The 26,044-nt window shown below is 46.8% G+C and overlaps 1 protein-coding gene across 6 annotated transcripts in view; it reads left to right on the forward strand.

Annotated features, from left to right (window-relative positions):
- The window catches only part of TENM4 (teneurin transmembrane protein 4), a 2,911,279-nt gene that overhangs the window by 2,609,047 nt on the left and 276,188 nt on the right, over window positions 1–26,044 (forward strand). For 5 of the 6 annotated variants that reach the window (XM_045483835.1, XM_045483839.1, XM_045483838.1 and 2 more), the window contains one exon: window positions 13,718–13,927. The exons of the other annotated variant lie outside the window; for it this stretch is intronic. In XM_045483835.1, coding sequence (XP_045339791.1) covers window positions 13,718–13,927 — 210 coding nt within the window. The remainder of the gene's footprint in view (window positions 1–13,717; window positions 13,928–26,044) is intronic. 6 annotated transcript variants of the gene reach the window in all.

The raw sequence follows: 26,044 nt of genomic DNA on the forward strand, positions 1-26,044 counted from the left end.
TTTTTTTTTTTTAAGATTTCCTGGAGTGAGAGTAGAGGAATTTCCGGAAAGCTTGGCCCTTACTATGTTTGTGCTTTCAAAAAAGTTTCAAAAAGCTTTGTAGAAATCTAATGGGAGCAGAGGCTTTGGCACAATGAGTACACTCAGTGAAAGCTATTTAGAACCAGGGCGGTTACAGGGAGAAACTAGGTAAGGAAAATGCTTCTCAATATGTGCTCACTATACACGTACAGCATAGGGTTTTCTGTTATTTTTTAAAATTGTTTTGGGGCGCTTGGGTGGCGCAGTCGGTTAAGCGTCCGACTTCAGCCAGGTCACGATCTCGCGGTCCGTGAGTTCGAGCCCCGTCAGGCTCTGGGCTGATGGCTCAGAGCCTGGAGCCTGTTTCCGATTCTGTGTCTCCCTCTCTCTCTGCCCCTACCCCGTTCATGCTCTGTCTCTCTCTGTCCCAAAAGTAAATAAACGTTGGAAAAAAAAATTTTTAATTGTTTTGTTAAAATATAATAGATAGCAAACTGCACAAATGATAAGTAAACAACTCTGGCTTTATTTTATATGGGTGGTTTTTTTCCTGGTTAATTTTTGCCTGGTTCATTGCTTATACTCATCGTGATTTCCCCTTTGAGTCAGAGTTCTACACTCACTGGCTCTGTGGCCTTGAGCATACTGTCTAGCTTCTTTAAGAGATCAGGAAAGTAAACCCTTGGATTTACAAATGCACATGCTTGTGTTTATTATCATTATTCATTTGGATGATTTTAGTGGCATAGGGTGGGCTTAGGGTCCACCAGAACAGGGTCCAGAATTCAGCCTCTTAACTGCCCCAGCTAGGCGATCCTGAGCAGGCTCTCCAGAGCCTCAGAGCTTGGGGAGACCTAACGCCTTTGCAGGGGGTTGTGAGGATCGAGATGATGTATGTAGGGGACACACAGTAGGCACCAAATTACTATCAGTTGCCTCCCCTCCCTCCAGCAAGCAGGCTCTTCTTCCTCCATAGCGCCCCACCTCTCACCTCTCTCCTCTGTACTTAATACCGCCACCATCCCCCAGTATTGAAGTAGAGGTGAAGCTTGACAGGTTATGCTCTGCCTTTGTCTTGGGGTCTGCAGTTTTGCAGCTGTGTAAAAGGAGTTGGGGAGGGAAATATATAGAAGAAATTATATATATATGTGTATATACATATATATATATATGTATATTTGAACCCAAGAAGTAATAAATGACTTTGAAAACAGCTGTTTGAAAGCATTTCTTAATCAAATCTCAGTGCAAAAGTGCAAAGCTTGAGTCCTTCTGTCGAACAGAGCACTCTGTGACCACAGATTGCTCAAGGCCTGCCATAAATTTCAGTGCCTCCTTGCTCATGTTCACCAGCAGACTTGACATGCTTAGATAATCCAGCTTGCCTTGTGTCCCCCTCTCCCCCACATCCCACAGAAAGTGGCGTCTCTGTCTGGCCTGACTTGAGCCCCCGGAGGCCTTGGATGGACCATCTTAAACCCCTTTGGACCAAGCCCTGGGAAAGGTTCAAAGAACCTTTGAGAAACCTGGGGTTGCAGCTGGCAGTTGGGGTTCTAGGAAGTCTCCCATTTCCCCTGCCCTCCTCCCCCAACATCCCTGACCTCTCCTCCCCCTCCTCTGGCACACCTGCCTCCCGCACACGAAATAACGTATCTCTGTTTCTTCTACCCATGCAACCAGGCTCCCTTCCAGGGGAAGGGCTGGTTTTGGCTCTGGCCTCACGTGGGGAGGCCGACCGGTGTACATCTGTGGTGGGCAATGAAAGGGAGGTGGGGGACGGCTACCAGTGTTGAGCTGTGTGCTCAATCCGCTGTGTTCCAGGCACATCATAGGCCCCAGACATGCACGCTCTTACTCACTCACTCTCCACAAGACCCCTGGGAGCTAGGCTCGGATCCTGAAGATCCCAGCCCTCTAAAAGGTGAAGCAGCCCGCCCCAAATCACAATAACCAGTTTTAAATCCAGATCTTACTTGATGCCCCCCCCCCAAAGTTGCAGTCCCACTTAGCCCCTTACCACTCGTATGGCCCGGCACAAGTCACAGCACCTTTCCTAGCCTCAGTTTTTCTGTCTGTAAAATGGGGTCGATGGTCATAACCTCACTTGAATGTAGAAAGGATAAAATAAGATCGCGGATGTGAAAATCTTGTGTAAAGTATAGAGTAAATACTATTCACGCATAGGTATTGTTTTTACTTACTAATAAAAACTGATTAGCTCAATCAGTTAAAATAGACTCCAGTATGTTCTGGGTACCAACGATAGATGAAATCACTGTGTGGGCTGTGGACATATGGATACAAATAAGACCAGTCCCTGTCCTCCGAGAACTCACTAAGAAACACACAGGCACAGTGGCCTGCAGTGTTGCACATCTGTTTTCTGGCCCCTGGCAGCCTCTCAAGGCTCACTTCCTAGCACTATCCTCCTTAGGCCTCTCCACCCATACGGGCATCCCTCGCTTTTCACAAGTTCTCATTATACCACCTCGCTTTTATGAAACACCTACGTTAGTACCTGTTTTCATTCACTGAACAGGATCCAAAGAAGACTTTCACTTTTACAGAAAAAGGCTAAAAGCCAAATTATGCCCAGAGCTTGTTTTGTAGTGAGCCATTATATAGGCAGCACGCACCCAGAGCAGCGAGGGCGGCCCCACCGAGCTCCTTCCCCGGGAACTACACACAGCAGCTCAGCATCAAGCGGCCAGAGCTTTGAACTGTGTCTGTGAGCATCTGTGCTTTCTGTCGATTGATTTTGTGCAGCCATTAGCAAGACACGTCCTAAGGTATCAGAAAAGCCTAAGAGAGGTTAGTTTGGGGGTCTGGGAATGCTCAAAAACTTTTCCATGTAAATTAATGGTAATTGCTTCTTGCCTTTATGCAGTTTCAGCTTGCAAAAGGTTCCATAGGAAGGCACTGCTTTCAGGTTGGGGCCGGGGGAGAGGCGTGATGGCCTGCTTCCTCGCCACCCCCTCAGTTGCTAGGTCCTCTGTCTGGAAAGCTCTTCCCCCAGATGTTTGTGTGGCTCACCCCTTCACTTATTTCACGTGTCTACTTAAATATCGCCTCCTCAGAGAGGCCTTCCCTGACTATCCTACCTGAAGTAGCACACCCATCCCATCACTCCACACCTCTCATTGCACTTAACTTTGCTTCACGGCATCTATCACCAGTTGATCTTTTTCTGTATGATTCTTTGTTCACTTGTTGATTTTTCTCCTCTACTGAAATGTAAGCTTGTGAGGACAAGACTTTGTCCCCCCCCCAGGCCTAGATGCTTAGAACAGTGCCTCGCACAGGGTAGGCACAAAACAAATATTTGATGAAAGAATCAGTGCCTACTCATAGACACTAAAAAGATGACTAGCTCAATTTTAAAATGAGGATTGGAATAAGTATTTCTCTGGGAAGATATACAAATGGCCAATAAGCACATGAGAAGATGCTCAACGTCATTAGCCATCAGGAAATGCAAATCAAAACGACCTGAGCTGACTCTTCATACCCACTAGAATGGCTGTTATCAAAAAGACACATGATAAAAAGTGTTGGCACAGATGTGTAGGAATTGGAACTTTTAGACACTGCTGGTGGGAATGGAAAATGGTGGAGCCACTGGAAACCAGTCCAACAGTTCTTGAAAATGTTGAGCAGAGTTATTTTGATCCAGCATTTCCACTCCTAGGTATACACCCAAGAGAAATGAAAATGCATGTCCACACAAAAGTGTGTACACAGATGTTTGTAGCAGTTTATTCAGAATAGCTAGACAGTAGAAACAACCCAAGTGTCCATCAGCTGATGAACAAATAAACGCGATGTCCATACAACACAATGTCATTTGGCAATAAAATGACATGACGTTCTAATCCATCTTACAACATGGATGAACCTCAAAAACATTATGTTAAATGAAAGAAGCCAGCCACAAAAGAGCACATGTCCTGAGTCCATGTACATGAAATGCCCAGAATGGGTGAATCCATAGACATAGAAAGTAGATTAGTGATTGTCCAGGGCTGCAAGGGTTTGGAGGGAAATGGGGAGTGACTGATGATATGTATGGGCTTTTTTTTTGGGGGGGGGATGAAAATATTCTAAAATTGACTGTGGTAAAATAAATAGGTAGATAGACAGAATGGTGATGGTTGCACTACTCTCTGAATATATTAAAAATAATTGAATGATATGCTTTAAATGGGTGACTTGTATGGTATGTGAACTATAACTCAATAAAGCTGTTATTGCCCCCAAAATCAATGAATGTCCTCATTTATTTATTTGGAGAGAGAGAGCAAGTAGGGGAGGGGCAGAGAGAGGGAAAGATAGAATCCCAAGCAAGCTCCCCACTGCTAACATAGTCCAATGCAGGGCTTAAACTCACAAACCATGAGATCATGACCTGAGCCAAGGTCGAGAGTTGGATGCTCAATCGACTGAGCCACGCAGGCACCTCAATGAATGTCCTCATTTAATACACCTGTAATCAAACAAGCAGCACCGCTAGCTGGCCATGCCTGAGTGAAGACCAGAGACCTAAAGCCCTCCCTTCTCAGTGTCGAGGTGGAAGGTACTCCAGGATCTGGGTGTCCCCCCACAAACAGGTGAAAGCAAAGCTCCTTTCTTGGTAAATGCGTTTAAAAAAAATGGCCCTGAGAAACCTGTGAGGAGGAGGGATGGAGATCAAATGAGCTGAGCCTGAGAAATTTACTGCCTCCTGTTTTCCAGAGACCATTTTCCCAGCATAAGTCACAGAGACAGATGGCCCCAGACCTGCTTCTGAAAATAACCACTGTTGATGAGAAAAGAGGAGAGTTGACTTAGTAGGAGCTGCCCAGCGAGGGGAGTAAGACTCACTAGACTTAATAGGCTGGAAAAGAAGGCGAATCTGGGCCCAGGAGGCTATGGCTGTGCAGTGCTCCACATACTGGGGACCCAAACCAGAAGCCGTGCTCTTTGCTACCTTCCTGTCGGTGTGTTTCCTTCTCTTTACAATAACTTTTATTTTTTTTAATCTCATTATCACATTTACTCCTTGAAAAAATTAGAAAGTATGGAAAAATTATAAAAAACTAAAATGCATTCATGATTTTACTGCCTTAAGGTGACAGGTGTCAACATTTCTGTACAAACTGCACACACACACACACACTTAAATGTCAGAATTACTTTTCATACAGTTTTGCATCATAGTTTTTTATATCCAATTTCACATGTCCCGAAGTGTTCTTTACAAACATGGCTTATAACGTCTGTGTATTAACATTGTACTGCTGTGCCTTACTTTACGTAATTAGGCACTTTTAACATTAAAGATGTTTTTCCTTTCTAGCATTTTTTTATTTTACTTCTCACTATTACAAATGATGTTGTGATGAATATTCTTATTAGAAAATCTTTTGAAAAGTCACAATTATGTTCTTGGGTAACTTGCTAGAAGTATAACTGCTCAGTTAAGAGGTTTTCACATTTTTGTTAATTTCTTTCTTTTTTTTTTTTTTTTTTGAGAGAGAGAGAGAGAGAGAGAGCGAGCATGAACTGAGCAGGGAAGCAACAGAGGGAGAGGAAGAGAGAGAATCCCAAGCAGGCTCCATGCCCAGTGTGGAGCCCGATGAGGGGCTTGATCTCACAACTGTGAGATCATGACCGTGAGATCACGACCTGAGCCAAAATCAGCAGTCAGACAGTTAACTGACTGAGCCACCCAGGTGCCCCAAAGGTTTTCACATTTTAAAAATCAGTTTATATAAAATCATACTACCCATATCAGGGCATAAAATCTTATTTGTATTTAAAATCAACATCTGTCTTAGCACTTGCTAGGTGCCTGGAATTTTCACATTTATTATTTCATTTTCTCCTGAAGTTTGGTTTGGTTTTTAGAGAGAGAGAGAGAGAGAGAGAGAGCGCTCACACGAGCTTGGGTAGACGGGCAGAGGGAGAGAAAGAATCCCAAGCAGTCTCCCCGCTCAGCACAGAGCCTGATGCAGGGCTCCATCCCACAACCCCGGGATCATGACCTGGGCCAAAATCAAGAGTTAGAAGCTCAACTGACCAAGCCACCCACGTGCCCCTCTCCTGAAGTTTTAAAAATAATTTTAGAAGTAGAAGAAGAACTGTATGTGCTCATTTAAAAAATGAAAAACTGCCCATATCGTTGATAACCACTGTGAAAGGTTTTTTCAGCCAATCCTTTTTCCAATACATTCCTACAAATTTATTCATCCTGTAAACACTTTATGAGCATTCGCCCTGCTGAAGGAAACTCACTTGCCATTGTAACTGAAATCGTTTCTATCCTGCCTTCTTTTTATAGTCTCCTTTCCTCCTCAGAACATCCCCTGGAAGTAGGTACTACAGCTACTCCTACAGAAGAACCTTAGAGTGTGCTAGTCTGGCTCCCTGATGGGGAAAGCGAGGGCCAGAGCTGTCAGAGGACTTGACCGTGGTCCCGAGGCACATCGTTGACCTGCACCCAGATCTCTTGGCCCTTAGTCTAGGCAGCAGACTACAGCCTCTGATGTGGAACTGAATCCATACTGCCCTGAAACAGGGTAGCCATCTAATTAACTGTCCAAATCAGACATTTTTAGAGTAAAGGCGGGGCACTCTTGTTAATTAATGCAGAATAACAGATGCAAATTGAGGCTGACACTGACAAACAGAATGTGGGGTCTCTGTAGCTCTCTGGCTTGGGGTTTCCTGCACTTTGAAATCCTTCACAGCAGTGGGCTTCAGTCCATTTCAGATAACTATGGGAACAAGTTCTGCAAAGCTTTTCTGAGCTGAGACTCTGATCTAGGCCAGGACACAGAGGTGAGCAGCCTACCACCCTGTCAGGCAAGTGAGGCTATTGAAGTAGTAGATGGGAATGTCCCTCACTTGAGTCAGGACATGCTGCCCTGTGGTGAAACTTCTGATCTTCCAGGAGCCCCAAACCTTCTGTCAGAAGGAGATCCCAGTTTTCCATCCTCTGCTGAGAACCAAGAAGGATTTTACTTACTCCCTGAAGCAATTGGCTGCCCCGTTAAAAGGACATAGAGGCGAGGTTGGAGCATGAGAAGAGAAGGAATGCACTTGGTGTTAAGGGAAGGGACTAGAGTTTTCTAGAACAGAACCTTCACAGGAGGGGTGAATCTGTCAGCTCACGGCTGCACAAGGTGACATACCTGTGAGAAAGTGTCCTCCCTGCAGCACACAGCCAGTGCTCTGGCTTTTCCGATGGGACTCACATTTGCCTCTGTCAGTCGGCTGCGATTCACCCTGTCACAGTCTAGACGGTTTAGATTAATAAGATTCTCTTTGGGTGTTTGTTTGTTTACTTATTTTTTAAAGAGCATGAGCAGGGGAGAGGAGTGGAGGAGGAGGAAGAGGAGGAGGAGGAGACAGAGAGGGAGAGAAGAGAGAGAATCTTAAGTAAGCTCCTTGCTTAGCACAGAGCCCTATGCAGGGATGGATCCCACAGCCCTGGGATCATGGCCTGAGCCAAAACCAAGAGCCGTACGTTCAACCAACTGAGCCACCCAGGCTCCCGCCTCCGTTTGGGTGTTTAGATGGCTTTCTCAAGACTGCTGAGAAAAGTGTAAAAACGTGCATTTTGTTAATGGTCTTTCTTTACTTGTCAGAGTAATAAATTTGTCCATCAGCTGGCCCTTCACACTTCAGCCTCCTGGCATACTCTAGAGACACGCTCAGAATCCAGAATGCTAAAACGACCTTCCTTGAGAATATCCTATCCTAGCTATAGGTTACGTTTCAAATGCTCCCATGATTCACACAAAGATGTGAGTAACTGAAATTGTCCTTTCTGCAGATTGCAGGATTCCCTTGTCCTGTGTTCTTTTCATATATCACGGCTGCCTCCTTAACACTTTCCTCTTTTTATGACATTGACAAGTAATCCACATTGATAAAGGTGTCAGTGGCACGCTTGCAGATCTGTTATCATTTACTGCACAAAACCACCCTGCTCTTACTGTAGATTACAGCTGGCGGAATGGCAGAGGAAATCAGTGTTGGCTGAGCCCCTTCCATGAGACTGCTGGGCTCCTTAGAAGCATCATAGCATCAATCTCCCCAGCAACCCTTTGCAGTGGGTATAAGCGCTCCATTTTTAAAGGGGAAAACAGAGACTGAGAGAAGTAACGTGACTTACCCAATGTCACACAGCCGCTGTAAAACTGGACTCTGATCCCTGGTTTACACAACAAGAAGCCTGTGGTCTTTTTGCTTTAGATGTGTTTCAGTTGATAGACAACAGCTTCCCTTTCCCTACCTGAAATGGGGCCTGATAAATTTCATTCACGCCACTCAGGGAACAGCACTGCAGCTACGAGTTCTTACCCAGCTCCTGTGACCATAGACAAATTACTTCACCTCTCTAAGCCTTGAAAATGGGGTTGAATTTTCCTACTGACAGGTTTGATGTGAGGAAGAGATCTCATAAAGCACCTGACTGGGTTCCTGGATTCCAGAAGGAGCTCTGAGAATGTTTGTTCCTGGCCCCGTCTCACCCTCCACCTCAATCTTTTTTTTTTTTTTTTTTTTTTTTTTTTAATTTTTTTTTTTCAACGTTTATTTATTTTTGGGACAGAGAGAGACAGAGCATGAACGGGGGAGGGGCAGAGAGAGAGGGAGACACAGAATCGGAAACAGGCTCCAGGCTCTGAGCCATCAGCCCAGAGCCTGACGCGGGGCTCGAACTCCCGGACCGTGAGATCGTGACCTGGCTGAAGTCGGACGCTTAACCGACTGCGCCACCCAGGCGCCCCACCCTCCACCTCAATCTTATGAGTGTCTGCACTCTCACTTTGTGGCTCTTTCTCCCTCCTCATCCACAATAAGCTAGAACTAGGCTCACAGAGACATTCTCTCAGGAAACATGGATGACTCCCCTCCACCTTTCACTGGCGCCCTTCATTGTTGGAGTGAGGTGTAGGGAGATTCACACCCATCATCCCATCTCATTTTGCCATGAACACTGTGGAAAATTCTACAATACCAGGTTCCCTTCAAGCTGATGATCAGGGTACATGGGAAGCAATCCTAAACTCCAGTCCCATCATCCCTTGGCATCAGGCATGTATTATTTGCCTATATAAACATGCATCTGTCCCCTACCTTCACCCCCAGAGGCAATCACGGGGACTTCCATCCTGGCTGAGGTGAGCCATTTAGAAAGGAAATCTAAGTGGCTGAGCAGATGCCTTAAGTTTAAAGAGCAGATCTTTGTAAAGCACAGCCCTGGTCTTGTCATCTTCTGACTTTAAAAGCGTCCATGACTCCCAGTTAAGGTCTGGCTTCCTTTTCTTTGTGTTCAAGGCCTAAACCTACTGTTGTTTCTCACTGTTATCTTTATATAGACCCTTTGCACCGTAATCAAGTTACTCTCCTTCCCTTCTACCTTCTTCCCATCGCCTCTTCATGTAACAAGTTTTTACTGGTGTTTTCTATGCACTGGACACTGTGCTAGGCACTGGGAAATATGATAGTGGGCAAGCCAGGCAGGCCAGTGGGCAGACACAGAAAGTAAACACCGCAGAGCAGGAAGTGTTGCAAAAGAGAAAGTACAGGGAGCTGTGTGGGGATGCAGCAGGGGTGCCAAACCCAGGCCTGAGGCATCAAGAAAGCCTTCCCGGGGGAGGTGACATGAGGTTAGGCCTAAGGATGAGTGGGAGCTAGTGACACAGGGTGGTAGTGATGGGGAAAAGAGAAGAGTAAAGTATGTGTGCAGGGAGAAGAAAGAGAAGGTGCAAAACTGTGTTCCGGGGAGTGCCATTCAAACAGATTCGCTGCAAATGATGCGCTGAAGTTGTGCAACTCCTCAAACTTGGACAAAAGGTGGAGGCGTGCATCCATGGAAATGAGAGCAGGCCAACACGGCTCTGCAAGACTCGGCAGACTTGGTGAGAAGTTCATGGTAGCACATGAGACTTAAGAAGCAAAGGGGGGATGGGCAGGCTGCTGGAGACCCGGCGAAGGATGAGGCCCTAGGCACTCTGACATTCTTCCCTATGCCGTGGGTTCCCATCCCCCGATCTCTCCTTCTCTTCCCACCAGAACTCTCTGGAGCTCCAGAAAGCCTTTCACCTTTCCTCCAGATGAAGTGTGTATCCTGATTACGCACTGGGCTGTCTTCTGTTCTGACAGATCCCCAGTGCCTTGCATAGAACTCTGTGTGACTGTCTCCCCTCCCGTCAGCTCCTTTGGGACCATGTCTCTCACTGTTTGTATCCCCCTCACCTTCTAGCCTAGTCAGTGGGTATTTAGGAAGGGTTTGTGGAATGAAGCAGTAGTTGCCATACTCTGCAATCCCACACTGCTCTTATGAGAGCCTAGTGCCCTCACTCTCTATATACATATTTATACATAGAGCCTCTAATGCTTATTAGGTGCTTACTGGCTGCCACACTGTTCTCAACGTGCTCCTTGTCTGGACTCCTTTAATCCTCAAAGCAACCCTGTGAAATAGATGTTCGTTTTTTAGTTTATCTTTTAATCTCCTTTATATAGATGAGGAAATTGAGGTACAAAGGGTAACGTGATTTGCCCAAGGTCACTACTACTGAGCTAACAAGTAGTATAGCTAGAATTCAAATGGGGGATCTGGCTCCAGAGCCCAAACTCTTAATATCACCCTGCTTTGCTTCCGTAGTTGCCAAATTTGTACAGCAATGCATTTTATTATATGTGTTTCGAGCACTAATGTACTATATATATTACAAAACATACGCAAAATAGATATTAGAAAAGGGGATTAAAATAAATATTTCTTTTTTTAATGTTTATTTTATTTTTGAGAAAGAGAGCATGAGCAGGGGAGGGGCAGAGAGAGAGAGACACACACAAAATCCAAAGCAGGCTCCAGGCTCTGAGCTGTCAGAGCCCAATGCAGGGCTCAAATCCACGGACTGCGAGATCATGACCTGAGCCAAAGTTGGATACTTAACCGATGAGCCACCCAGCCGCCCCCCATAAAATAAATATTTCTATATTTTCTTGTGCCCAGGGGGTGGTTCTGTGTACCCTACTTTGGGACCACATGAATTAGAAGAAGCTGATGTGTAACGAGGAAGGGAATTAACATGTTTCCAATGATATCTGTACTTCACAGAAACATCATGAATTATTGTACACCTACTAAGGGCCTGGCACTTTGTTAGGTGCTTTGAGTGTTAGGTTATGAATATTCAGAGCAATGCTGAGACCCGAGGTGAGGGAGACCTGGAGGTTGGATGGAAGGCAGAAGAAACAGGCATGAGGCCCAGGAGGGCACTGTGTTGTTCCCAACCTTGGGTCCCTGAAGTTTGTGATGGAACAATTTACTTAGTTCTGGAACTATTTATTTCATAAAGCCTGACAGATGTACTTAGGAAGAGGCTGTAACTAGCCCCCCTAGAACAACATATCGTGTTTCTTAACTTTTGTCTGAAATTCTAACAACTCAGCATGGTATGATACCGGCTATCCCGAGCTCATCAGAAGCTCTGATTGGAGATTATAAGATGTCTTTGACTAATAAAAGAGGAGGAAATGAATGTATATTTGCTTAATAAATGCAGCCTGCTAGATAAAATCTTTCCAAAACTGGGACTGCAAAGGAAGCAGAATCATGAATGAGGTTCTTGGTGCCGGGGGACGGGCGGCGGGGGGGGGGGGGGGTTGGCTGGGGTGGGGGGATTCATTCAATTGAATGAGCATTTGGTGAGCACTGACCCTGGGCTCCTACTTGCTCATGCATACTGCGTGCTCAGATATGGTATCCTTAGTCCTCACAACAACTGTGTGAAAGGGGAGAGGTACCCAGCTTACAAACAAGAAACTGGAAGTCATTTTCCCAAGATCAGACAGCTAATAGGAGGCTAGGTCATGAAGGATACCCCGATTCTGTTGAACTCCACAACCTACTCCAAGAATGTACTATCCCCCAAGAATATGCCCTATACTTTTATGTGGGAGACAACTACAGATAACTACAAATACAGTATGGCAAATGTGATACCAGAACTCAAGTCAAGGCTGGATCAAGTCAAGGCTGATCACCTTAGCATGCTGTGTAGTAAGTGGTGTCAGCGAAGGTTCTCACAAGGTGAATTGGGAATCCTTGGTTTGGATGATTTTGAAGAGAATCCTAGCCTGGATGTTTTAGGTAAAGAAACCAGAACATAGAGCCATTCAGAGGTTGCACCATGGTCATTGATCCCGGCTATCTCAACTGCTCTTACTAAATTTCTACCATGAACCAGATGGTGTATACAGCACATCTGTAAAATGTCATCACACGTGGTTAGGCTCAGGGTTTGACATAAGAGTCATGAAAACTACAGAATCCTGCAGGATTTGGTGGCTGTGACCTGAGAGAGCTTCTCTTGGTAGACCACAAAAAGCTTCCCCTCCCCCCAACAATTAGCTGGTCTCTGTGCCACCTCTCCCTTAAAGCTCTGCCAGATTTTATGATGACTTGTCCGGGCTACGTTATGTTTCCTAAGGTTCAGCCTCTTTGCAAAGCTGGGTAGATCGGATTATGTTTTAAGGCTTCTCTCAGTCAAGGTGGAAGAAAAGAAGCAGCCCTTGCCGTCAAGTGGATGCATTGTCTTGTACTGTATACTGTTATCTGTCTGTGCTTATGTTCCCTCTCTTGTGGACGATGTACTGCACATGTCTGAAGGCCAGCCACAGGTAGAACTGCAAATTGCCTGATCTCAAAGCTCTTTTCCCAGGCCATCACCTTCTCCTTCTGAAGAGTTGGGAATGTGCTCACAAAACTGGGGTTTTAGAATCTTAGGACCCTGACATGTTAGAAACTTGGAGTCAAAATACACTGACTCAGTGTATCTTGGAACTCATAGAATATTAGTGCCCTAAAATTATAGAATTATCTTATCTGAGATGGTTAGAACTTGAGGATCCTAATATGTTAGACACCTGCAACTCTCCCATCCAGCAAATATTTCATTAGTGCCTACTGCATGCCAGGCGCTGTGCTAGACTCCAGGGATAAAGAAGTGAAAAAGACTGCTAATGCTCTTGCTCTCAGGGAGTTTGCAGAAAATGGCAGGATTTAAGAATCTTAAAATGTCAGATTCTTAGAAAAAGTAAAATAGTGTGTTAAAATCTTAGAATGCCAGCGGTGGAGGCAGCCCGAGGTCATTCTCTCCGGCTCTATCTTTTATGAGACCCAGAGCCTTTTCCAGGCATGTCCGATTAAAAAAAATCTCACTAATGAGAACATCGTTTCACTTGAGTGACATCACAGAATGGCCAGCTTGCAGGAACTCAGCGATCACCCAGTGTGGCTGCTCATTTTACCAGCGGGGCCACTGAGGCTCAGAGCGGGGTTGCTGCTTGATAGCTAGCACAGCCACCCAGAACCAGACTCCAGGTTTTCAGGCCTCTCTCAGAGAACAGGCAAAGCGGGTAGGGCTTCCCGTGTGTTTCCGCGGGCTGCCCTGTTGGCAAGCCGCGCAGACTTTTCTGCGCCTAGGCCCGGCTCTGCAGAAGAAGTTTGCACCAACTACCTTTGCGGAGGCATCAGCCCCGCCCCCCGGACCACGTGTGCAGTAGATCGCCCCCCTGTTGGGAGCCCCTTCCCCCGTTGATGCGTGTTTTATTTTGCTCCCTCCCCCTCCCCGTGTGCCTCGAAACCAATTTTCATTATTTTTTTTCTGTCTGTGTTTGTCTTTGTGGTTCGCAGGTGCTCCCTTGCATTGTTCATCCGCTTCATCAACCCCTATTGAGCAGTCCCCCTCCCCGCCCCCCTCCCCTCCGGCCAATGAGAGCCAGAGGCGGTTGCTAGGCAGCGGTGTGGCCCAGCCAACCCCGGACTCAGACTCTGAGGAAGAGTTTGTCCCTAATTCATTCTTAGTTAAAAGTGGCTCCGCCAGCCTGGGGGTCGCGGCGAACGGTAAGTCCCTCTCTCTTCCTAACTTCTGTGGGTTTTTTGTTGTTGTTTTTTTCCCTTTCGTTGGTGATGCTGATTAATCTGCCTGCTTGGGCCGCTTGCAGGGGCGGAGGGGCCTGGTGCATGGGGGGCTCGGGGTTTTCGGGGACCTGGTTCGGCTCCGCAGCTCAGGCAGCGCGGCTCCTGCCCCGCTGCGCCGCTGGGATGTGCGGGGGGCGGGGGGGGGCGGTTGTGAAGGGATTGCTGTCCCCATTCCCATGACAAACGTCTGGATAGAGCTGCAGGGACAGAGATGCACAGACAGACCCGAGGCAGAAGCCTCAGGTGGAGACCAAGGCAGGCAAAGCCACAGAAACAAAGATCCAAACAGAAAAAGAAAAGAAAGGCTAAAACAAAAATAGCACCGATTGGCCACCTACTCTGTCCAGGACTGTGCCACCACCACTTGTTGCTTTGCTGGATTCTCCTCACAACCCAGCCTAAGAAACTGGTGCTATAGTGTCCCCATTAACCATGAGAAAGCTGAGAGAAAGGATACCACCTGGAGCCCAGCACTGGCTTTGAAAGTTCTTGACTTTCAAACTGCCAGGAGAGAGAGGGCCCTGAAGCCCCAAGCTGCTGCAGGGCTGAATGCTGGTTGCAGAGAGAGCCGCTGGGCACAAGCATGGATCTGTCCATAATGAACACTATTCGTCTTCGTTGTGCCCTGACTCTTACGGAGAAGAGGTATGGGAGGGTATGGTGGCAGAGCCCTACGTAGACTTAGAGCTAGCAGCCCCAGGTTTCAGCACCTGGTCAGGTGCTGTGTGACATGGGTCAAGGTCTTGCCCTCTCTGTGTCCAGCAGAGGCCAGTCTACTTCTTTGCAAGGATGCCTAGAAGCCTCCAAGAGAGGGAATAATATACAGCCTCTACGCTCTTTGAAAATCAGACAGCAGGTCTTTGGACTTAGTGGTTCTCTTCTGCCAAAATCTCAGGCCCTACATTCTCTGTAACCAAAAGCCAAACCATCCTCCGGGGACTATTTAACCTTTGTGCTCTCTGAGAGTGACATTGTCCTTTTGGTGGTTTGGTGTCACTGCTTCTCTATACATTTTACCTGCTCATGTTTTAAACTATGCACAGAAACAGGAACCCTGGACTAGGAGGTAGGAAACCTGTGCACAAGACCAGCTCTGTGGCTCCCTGGCTACTTGTCCTGGGCAAATGACTGTCTCTCTCTCTAGGCATCAGTTTCCCATCTTTCCAGTGAAGGAGCAATCTCTAAGGTACTCTGAATATATGAATGTCATGTGGTACTGAGAGAGGTGTGCCAGCCAGTAGCTTTCTTAAGCTTACTTGCAAAAAAAAAAAAAAAAAATACACACACACGTACGATGATATTTTTTGTTCATTTCTGGGTAAATAAGCCTTGCAGGTAAAAGAAAAGGCAGGAGATTAAAGTCTTTAATCTCTCCCTTTGCTAAATAACTGAACAAGAAGAATCACTTTGTTGTAAGTTCTGCAGCAAATTGATAGCATTAGTGCATTATTGATGTGCCAGGAAGATGGGGGAACTTTGGCCTACAAGCTTTCTGCTCAGTTCTGCTCCTCTGTGCTCTTCCTGCCTCCAGGGGACCTGGAGACACTTCTGATTCCTTCTCTGGGGTTTCGCTCTGAGTGTGTCACTAAAGGTTGGTTATCAATGTGTCCCTTGACCAAAGGGAGAGTCTGGGTTTTTGGTAGCCTGCTGCTCTGGGTTGGTGAGTCATGAGAGAGCCGGTGAGTCATTAGAGAGCCAGTGAGTCTCACTCCACAGCTGGACCCTGCCTGCTACCTTCCTGTCCCCCTGAAACCCCAAACTGAGCGGTCTTCTATGAGCAAAAGGACTTGCTGATACTGCCATAAACCCAGCACTAGTGCGTGGAGACGACTGGACCCTGCCACGTATTGGACCCGATATATGTTTTGAAGGTTTTGTTTGATTTGTTTTCATGAAAGAAATGTGAAGTTATTTTAATAGGATTATCTTTATTGTTTTGTCGATTATAAAAGTAACAATGCTTGTTAACATTCAGACAATACAGAATGGTAAAAAGCAAAGTTCTCTTGTAATCCCTCCTCCCAGAGGTAACCACTTTTAACAGTTTGGTGCATGGCCTTACAGGCACTTTTTGTGCAGTGCTGACTTAATGAGCAAATAAATGAATGAGCAAGAGATACAAACTCTTTGAGGACCAAGTGCAGCCAAGAAAGCAAGGACCATGGGGTCCAGCTTTCTGAAATGAGGTCCCAGATATGTGACCCCGGGCAAAGTACCTAACCTCCCAGACCATCAGTTGCTTTATCTGTGAAATGGGGAAAAGCTTCCAAGGTTGCTATAGAGTTTAAGAATGGTCAAGGTGGGGCGCCTTAGTGGCTTAGTCGGTTAAGTGTCTGACTTCGGCTCAGGTCCTGATCTTATGGTTTGTGAGTTCGAGCCCCATGTCAGCCTCTGTGCTGACAGCTCAGAGCCTGGAACCTGTGTCATATTCTGTGTCTGCCCTCTCTCTCTTTCCCTCCCCTGCTCATGCTCTGTCTCTCACTGTCTCTCGAAAATAAATCGATGTTAAAAAAAAAAATGGTAAAGGTGGGGTGCCTGGATGGCTCAGCTAGTTAAGCACGGGACTCTTGATCTCAGCTCAGGTCTTGATCTCAGGGTCATGAATTCAAGCCCCAGGTTGGGCTGCGCGCTGGGCATGAAGCCTACTTGAAAAAAAAATCGGTGAAGATGACAGACGTCCCTCTTTCCCTTCCCTATGGCCACAGCCCCATTCCCTTGCAGCGATCCGAAGACTTTAGAGACCACCCTAAAGGGATGAATTACTGAAGCTCTTTCTGAGGCAGGCTTCCCCAGACACTTAATTCCCAAAGTACTTTAAATGACAAAGGCAGCCCCTCGGGCTCCTATCTGGGGGGGAAAGGAAGCGGCTTCCTTTGGTGGGAGCTGACTCAGCGCCCTGCACTGGAGGGCGCAGGAGGGCTGACCCTCTGGAAAGCAGCCTCCCCAGGAGCTCGGGCTGCTCGCTCCAGGGGCTCCCCAGAGGCCCTCTGCCTACAGCTGTGTCAACTCCAGCACAGGGCTGTGGTCTCAGGGCCGCGACGCCTCAAAGCTGCCCTGCCAAAATCCCCGTGTAAAGTGCAAGGCGAACGCGTGGGGCATTACAGAACAGCTCATTGTCCCTGCACGAAAGAAAACAGGCGAAGGAGCTCTTTCTGTCATCAAAGTCCTAATCCGCCCCCAAGGACAACCATCTAGAAAACACTGATATATATAAAGAAAGATTGCGCTCAAATATCAACTCATCACAGCTGAAAAGTTAAGGAAGTGGTTAGGATCAGGTAGGTATTTGTCCCTACTCCAGAGAAATTTTTAGAATAAATATTAAGCGTTCCGTGAATTGTCATAATCTAAATTCTGAAGTACAGAGACTTTTAAAACCTGGAGGGTAATACTTAAGAGGGTCAGGGTGGGGCGCCTGGGTGGCGCAGTCGGTTGGGCGTCCGACTTCAGCCAGGTCACGATCTCACGCTCTGTGAGTTCGAGCCCCGCGTCAGGCTCTGGGCTGATGGCTCAGAGCCTGGAGCCTGTTTCCGATTCTGTGTCTCCCTCTCTCTCTGCCCCTCCCCCGTTCATGCTCTGTCTCTCTCTGTCCCAAAAATAAATAAACGTTGAAAAAAAAAATTTAAAAAATAAATAAATAAATAAATAAAAAAAGAGGGTCAGGGAATAAAAACTCAGAGAAAGATGTCAGTTTCTCAAAGCCAAGGGGAGGTAGAGGTCGGGGGAGAATTGACATGCAACGAGCACCTTCTGTGTGTAAGTCTTTCTCTACATGCATTAACTTATCTGAGCTTCCATTTATTTCTATTTTTCTGCCAGGAAACTGAGGCCCAGCAAGGGCCGGTAACTTGCCCATAGCTCCAGTGCTTTGAAGGGGCATGTTAAAGATTTCAGATCCAAGCCTGCTTGATTCCAGAATCTCCTGTCTTCTTCCTCCCACCTGGCCCCCATTTGTTTTGATTTGTTTCCAATGCCAGGTCCCATTATTTCTGTGCGTCCTCCTTAGCAGGAGACTGGAGAAGAGAAGAGGAATTCCACCAAAAAAAAAAAAAAAACTTAAAGTTTTTTTTAAATTTTTTTTAATGTTTATTTATTTTTGAGAGAGAGAGAGAGACAGAGCGTGAGCGTAGGAGGGGCAGAGAGAGAGGGAGACACAGAATCCAAAACAGGCTCCAGGCTCTGAGCTGTCAGCACAGAGCCCGACGCGGGGCTTGAACTCACGAGCTGTGAGATCATGACCTGAGCCGAAATCAGCCGCCCAACCGACTGAGCCACCTAGGTGCCCCAACTTAAAGATTTTTAAGAGAATTTTTTTAAAAGAATTACAAGCGGGCTGCCTGGTGGCTCAGTCAGTTAAGTGTCTGCCTTCAGCTCAGGTCATGATCTTACAGTTTGTGAGTTCAAGCCCCGCATCAGGCTGTCTACTCTTAGCACAGAGCCTGCTTCAGATACTCTGCTCTGCTCTTTCTATGCTCCTCCCCCACTCCCTTTCTGTCTGTCTCCAAATAAATAAACTTTTAAGAAAAAAAAAAGAACTACAAATTGTTAGATTCCTATTGCTTCACAAATCTTTATGAAGTACCTATTATGTGACAGGTGTTTAATCCCATTGAATTTTGGAATCTGATTGCATCACGTTGAATCTCATTGAATCTTCATATCTATCCTGTGATGTGAAGATTTTTAGTCTCATTGAGGCCATAGAGGACCAGAGAGGTTAAGTAACTTCCTAAATCACACAGATTCTAACTGATAGATTCGAACCTCAGGTCTGTCTGATACCATAGAGTAGAATCTTTCAGTTGTGTTTTTGTGAGGACACTGAAGTTTCAAAGATGAGTAAGTACAAATGACTTAGACATTACATTTTAGTGCTGCTTCATGAGAGATAGCCCTGGATGCTGGGCCATCCATGGCTTCCCCCCCATCCCCTTTTCTTTTCTTTCCCCTCTTCCCCATACTCTGCCCTGGGCCCTTCCCACCTCTCCTTACAGATTTCTCAGGCTGGTCACACTGGTCAACATCACTGTTGTTTGGCAGTTTCATTGACTTTCTCAGGTCTTAAGCAGCTGGGATTATTTTGTTTTGACTTCCAACCCAGTGGAGGAGTGTTTATTTTTCTTTCTGAATGGGAAACACTGCTACGTATGCCAGCTCCTTCCAAAAGTGTTTTCTTAAAACGAAACAAAACAAAACAAAAAATTCAACTTAATTTAGAACCTATCCAGATTCCCCTGAGGGAGTCTGCCCGGGTCCTTTCTAGTCAGTTTGTGAAATCAGAAGGCAAAATTGTGCCTGTTTCCTACCACTGAGAAGTGTTCAGTGACATTTTGTCTCCTTTCGCTGTGAATTTCATGGAACCTAATTTAGTTATTCCATGTCAACTGCAGGTACGTGGATCTGGATGTTTCCCCCGTCCCAAAGGTCAAGGACATTGGGGTGTGTGAAATCTTCAAGCAATTCTGTTCACCTCTCCTCTAAGTCTCTTGTATTTCAAATACTCTTGTCCGTTCTTATACCAGCTATGTGGAGAAGTTAAGTTACCTAACTCCTAGTAGCAAAACAAATCGGTTTCTTCCTTTATTCATTCATTCACGGTGACATTTGAAATGTCTGTGGATGTTTTCCGGACAAATGGGGGGGAAAGAGCATTCTAAGCAGAGAGACCCCATAAAATAGGTATTAAACCAATGGGATCAAAACTCTTCGATGAACCCCTTAGAGTCAGATTCCTTTCAGAATTCAGAAGTTTTCAGGTTTAAGAAAATACAGTTCATGTGATGTATTTTTCCTAACATTCCCAGAGTGCTCAGAAGGTCCACGGTAATCAAACACATCAGTATTTCTGCAGTGAATACTAAGACTCATGGGATTTAAAAAATTTTTTAAAAAAGGACTCTGAGCCTTGTGTCAGTTCAAGTTTTACCATGAAAAGAATTTTAATAGAACTTTTGGTCTTAGAGTTTGGGGGATTTAGGAATGGTGGTTAATGGATGGTGATTCTGAATTGCACCTTTTTAAAGATGAGAGTACCAGGACTCAAAGGCTTAGTAACTTGCCCATGGTTATAGAGATAACTAGATAGCTTGATAACTAGAAGGTATGATACAGGTGCAAGTTGCTGGCTGGGCAGCTCCATAAAAAAATTGCTGTTTATCCATAACAGCTACTTGGAAAGGCCAGCCCCCTCTGCTGTTGATGTGGGAGCTCAGGAGGCTGGGCCAGGCCGGCAGGCTGGCTGTCTTGCTGCAGGGGAATTCAGGAGCAATCTTCCAGAATCCAGAACTCAGCATGCTGCTCTGAGTTCGTAAGGAACTTCCCTGGTAGCCCCTCGGATGGGTGGGCCTTCTTTCTTAATGCCCTGCCACCTTCTCTTCACACTCCCCCTTAACAGTCTGGCGGCCTGATTATCCATGTCTGATTTCCATGTTCAACTGTAGGTTCCTTGAGGTGGGCCTTCTCCAAGGCTGTATGCTCCCTACTGAGTACCACATTGTAGGTATTACAACCAGAAGTGAAAAATGCTGATGTTTACTCTTCCTCCTTCCTTCCAGCCCTCCTCCCGCACCACACACACAAAACCACGCCCCCTCAGAACAGTGCAATGAGCCACGTTCCCGGTATACGCGTGGAGACTCTCAGAGATGAAGTGATTTGCCCAAGTGCTGGAAAGTCGAGCTTCAAAGCATGGCCCTAGACTTCATGCCCTTTCCACCTTACCAGGTGCCTCCCTCAACTAAACAAGACTTCACCTGTGGCCTCCCACCAGGGGCCGGCGATTCGTGCCCCCCTAATTGGGGGCGGTGGGGACAACCACACCGAGGTGACTTCTGTTTTTGTACAGTTTACAAAGCCCTTTTTCATACGTTACCTCAGGCAAACTCTGGTGATTCTAATTTAATTGCCACATTGGCTTTCTAGGAGGTAAGTCTTCTTCCTGACCTTGCAAAATAAACAGGTCACATTTTGAATTAATGTAACTAAATGTCCTGGGAGAACCAGAGCCCTTTAATTAGTCACTCACGTGACACAACTGTAGACTCTTTGCAGCTCCTTTTCCACTAATTTCCCAACATACCATTGCATTAAAAGGTACAAAAATAACATTTTTGGTGTATGGCTTGATTAGATCTAGGAATTCCTAGACCACCCCCTGAGGAAGGCACGTTAGCCATGCGCCTGGGCTTTTTCCATCTGGAAACTAAGCCTGGTTTGTGTCCCCGTTGAAATGTTAGTGACCTGCTTCATGAGGCCCTGTGGACACCAGACTGTGTCATAGAGCATCTCCTGACACTTCGGGGCCCAGACTATTGAAGAGGTGCCTGGAGGGAGGTCATGGAAAGTTTGGGAGATCAGTACAACTAACCCTTGTGTGGCCCCCACATTCCCAGAGGGCATTCACATCTGTCACCTCGTGGGATCCGCAGCACATTGCTGTGAGGTTGGCCCAATGAGAAGTGCTGGGAGCACCATCATGCCCTGGAGGACACACATGCACAGAGAGAAGCAGCTTGGCACAGAGATGCCTGTTTGGTACACAGCTTTGAGCCAGGTTTGGATTTGCTCACGGTGGGTCGGTCCAACCTGTGAGGCCCACCGCCATCCACAGAAGCTCAGCTTGCTGGTTGTAAACCTCACCTGGAGAGAGGCCTCACCATGACCCACCTGAGTTGTCCCAGACACCTGTTTGTGAGGAGGCTGGTGTCGGGGAGCAGCAGGACCTGGCCCCTGAGCCCAGCTCTGCCTCTGGCCTGCAGTGCGACCCTGCAGGAGCCTGGGCTCCCTTGGCTTCCCAGTCTGGGCAGTGGGGGAACCGGATTACATCACCATTGCCCAAGCCCAATACACGTGTGCATCACTGCCATGGTCTGTACTATAGCTGTGCGTGCCCACCTACGCTACTCTTTCCTGCCTCCTTTAACCAAAATTGTTATTATTATTTTTTTCCTGAGGTGACTGCATTTATTTTAAAAGAAAATTTTGTGCTTCTGTTGCAACTCACTTGCCATAAATAGAAGGTAGCTATAGAAATAAAGACAGTGGAAGCAGTTGTCACATTCTGGGGAGAGAATGCCTGCTCAAGGACAGAGCAGAGAGTTGCTCCTCTTTGTTAAGTAGGGGCATTGGCAAGTGTTAGGTGTTAAAAAAAAACACACACACACCGGAACTAAGCTGAGACTTCCACGTGGACATCACCTAAAAGGTTGAAAGCATCTGTCCTACATGTGACCCAGAGTGCTTTAAAGTCCCTTTGTGCCATAGGCCACCAAAATCGCATCCATGGGATAACTTGCCCCTTGGCTTTCTCCGGTACTCTGTCTCAGCTTTCAGTGCTGCTCCCTGCAGCCTGCTGACTTGCAGAATAAACATCTCTTGCTGCTCTCAGAACCTACCCTTCTTGCCTTTCCTAAGTGTGGTCTTCTCTTGAGCGATCTGTTCCCACTGTCCCCTTAGACCCCCCCCCCCCTGCCTTCTGCCCCTGTCATCAGGTCTGAGCCGGGGGCTCTGAGCTCAGCTGGATCCCCCATCACTGGACTGGTTAATGGCTCCCAGTTTGGACCAGGAAACCATGTGACTTCCTTCCTCCCCCACCTTCCTCTACTTTCTCCCCTCCTCTCTCTCCCTCTGAACTGCCATTATTTATATAGGTGCTTGAGATTAAACAACTGAAAAAAAAAAAAAAATTCACTTTGCTCTAAAAGACCTAAAAGGACCCAAGCCAGAAGAAAAACAGAAACAGCACAATATAGAGTCACGGGAGAGAAAAATATGGAGACCTACAGATCTCTACTGTGCTGTGTGGCCACAGGCAAGTAAGTTGCTTAACTTCTCTGGATCTGTTTCCTCCTCTGTAAAATTAATGTTATTTTGAATAGTACTTCACAAAATTATGCATATGAGAAAATATGGCCAAGGCTTCTAGCATGATGACTGCTACATAATAGGTACCCAAAGAATGTTAGTTTCTTCTTCCCTTTCTGGAATCCGAAAGGTTTGGGCCACATATCTTCGAAAGGAAGGCAGATTCCTGCATGGCCACCCCTCCAAGCTTGGAGGAGGAAAAATAACAGCTCTGTTTGGGAGTCCAGAGCTTTAATCCTCCGCTCCCTCCTGCATGATTTCCAGAGATTCAAGGTAGGGGAGCGAGCCCAAGGCGGCAGCTAAACAAACATAGCAGGGGGTTTTGGAAACAGAACCCCAGCCTTCCTTGCTGGAGCTCCCTGCATTGCTTCCATTCCCCATAGTTCCAGGAACCGAGTGCTGATATCTGGTACCAGATGAAACGCCGTGATGCCTTTTCCTTCTGGTCAGCCGGCCTTCCCCCCAGAGTTGAAAGGAGAGGAAAATGACTGGTAATTCATTTAGCCTTCACTCCTTCTCTTCCGAACAGATCACGTTTCTATAAATAACTCTGGGAAGCTGCTGCACACAGTAACAGCAGTCATACATATATTTGCACTTCCAGAGACCTCTCTTTAGCTGCCACAGTGGAGGCTCTTGGGGGAATATACACCTGGTCTGAAGCAGGGTTCCACCACACTAGCTGTGTGACCTCATCTGGGCTCGCTTTTCATGCCCGGTTGCCCATCTGTAAAATGGGAGGAAAAATAGCAATCTGGGAGATGTTTCAACCGCAAGATGGGATAACATCTTAAACACTGAGATTATAGGGAGTGTTAAGTATTTACTGGTCTCCCCTTTTCACCTTTGGCAAAGAATGGGGTATGTTTTTAGGTGGTAAAGAAGTTACCCGATCAAAATTTATGTTGTGATCACTTGTCTGCTGTCATCTTGAGAATGAGCAAAAATGGAGGTTGAGATGATACTTAACCTATTTTCTAGTTTTGCAAATTTTGCTCTCCTTAGCCAAAATATTTCCTACTATGTCTTTTCTCCTGTAGACCACTGCAGTAGTGTCCTCACTGGCATCCCTGCCCCCGTCCCCATCTCTCCCTTTCCTCTATCCTCACACTGCCCCAGGGTGATCCCTCCAAAGCCCAGATCCCTATCATGGGGACCCTGCAGTGACCCTCTACTTGTTCCCACTGCTGGTAGGTTCAGGGTCTGACTCAGCATGGCACGATAGCCAAAGCTCTTCTTCCCTGGGGCTCTCTGCTCACTCTGTTTACTTTTGTCCTCCTGCCAGGGAGCTCTGGCCACAGTAAACTAACGCAGTTCTTGAGGGGACACGGGGCATTCCCGATGCCAAATACAGGGCCCGTGGTGAACATCTGGCATTATTGGGAGCAGAGGCTTCTGAACATAACAAAACCACATTAATTTATAGTGAGGACAGTGGAAGGGCTTTCTGATTTGGAGTGATATGGGAAGAAATGAAGCTTGTTTGCCCTTCAAAACCAATTCAGTTCAGCAAATTATTATTAAGGATTTACATCGTGCCAGGGCTCATGGAGAAAAGAAAGCAGTCGGCCCACCTGTTGGTTGTTGGAGAGACAGACACATGCCTGAACAGTCCTGCCCCGGAACAAGCATCCATTAGGGGAGCAAGGAGGCCGGCATGTCAGGGTATATGGGGCTCCAGAAGTGTAATGCAAACTGGGAGCCTCAGGGGACTCTCCTGGAGAAAGAGGATGACTCCCGCCCAAGGAGCCCAGGCAAATTTACACACTCAGGTTCTGCCCAGAAGTGAGCTTTACTTTTAGGATCTGCAGGTCTGCTATAGACTAAATGGTGTCCCCTCCGGAAGTCATCTGTTGAAGCCCTAATGCCCCCTGTGACTGTGTTGGAGATAGATTCTTTAAGGAACTGCAGAAGGCCATCTGAGGTCAAAAGGGTGGAGGAAACCTGAAGGAAACCAGGATCCTTATGAAAGGACATATGTCCCTTATGGAAGGGACAGCAGCACTCATGCTCACTGCCGCGTGACACAGCAAGAAGGTGGCCGTGTGCAGGTCAGGAAGAGAGTTCTCACCAGAAACCAAACCCTGTAGGAACCTTGATCTTGGGCTTTCCAGACTCCAGAACAATGAGAAGGAAATGTCTGTTGTTTAAGGCACCCACGCCGTGGTGCTCAGTCATGGCAGCCCGCGCAGATGAGGAGGTGTTAGGAGGAGCCTGGATGGTCAAACTTTGCATGTCAGTTATTTGTATGCAACCAAATGCTCCCAGCCTAAATGTGTGGCTTTGAAGCATTTATTTCTTCAAACATTCATTCATTCATTCATTCAGCAGACATTCCCAGGAGTGCATTCTGTGTGGGGTCCTGTGCTAGAGAGTTCTCAGCATACATCGTCCATACCCTCCACGTGTGACCAGGTGCCTGGGGGACAGGGAGAGGGAACAGCAGGCAGGGTCTGCTGCAGGGGGCAGTGGTGGAAGACAAGGCTCTCTTCCTCTCTTCAAGGACAGAGCTAGTGCGAGGGGCCCTTCTCTACCCCCCACCCTTCTCATGGAGCAGCCTCTCCAGAAGACTCGATTTCCCCGGAGTTTCAGATGGGAATGGAGTGAGCAGTGTGGACTGAGGGCAGGTGTGCTGCCCTGTACTCCAGAAGGAGCACTCATTTCAGAGCTCCTTGAGAGGGGAGAAGGCGGCGGGGCCAGCCTCAGGAACCAAGGAGGGACTGTGTAATAGAAGACCGAATCCCATTACCGCATCCTTGCGGGGAGCCAGGTGCTGTGCTAAGTGCCCCACCTTTCCCACCCGGTGAATCCATGTGATTGGTGGGCTCGAGAGCAGAGGCGTTAAGAACGTGGGTTTGAATTTTGGCTCCACCACGACCAGCTGAGACCTTTAGCAAATGATTTAACTTCTGAGTTTCCCTTCTGCCCCATGCATAAAATAGGGATGATAATAATACCTCCTTCATAAGTGTTGTTAGACTTCAGTGTGAAATAAAGTATGTGAGGTATGCAGCAAATAACAAGACTATTATGAAGTCTTAAATGGACACGGCTATCATTGTTATCCTTTATTCTGGTTATTGTGTTACCAAACCAAGCCTCAGAAAGGGATGTTGACTTGGCCAAGGTCACACAGATAGTAAGGGGCATTTTCTACCCCAGGTGTGCCTGGCTTCC

The sequence above is a fragment of the Leopardus geoffroyi genome, chromosome D1 (assembly GCF_018350155.1).
Source record: "Leopardus geoffroyi isolate Oge1 chromosome D1, O.geoffroyi_Oge1_pat1.0, whole genome shotgun sequence".
Lineage (NCBI taxonomy): Eukaryota > Metazoa > Chordata > Mammalia > Carnivora > Felidae > Leopardus > Leopardus geoffroyi.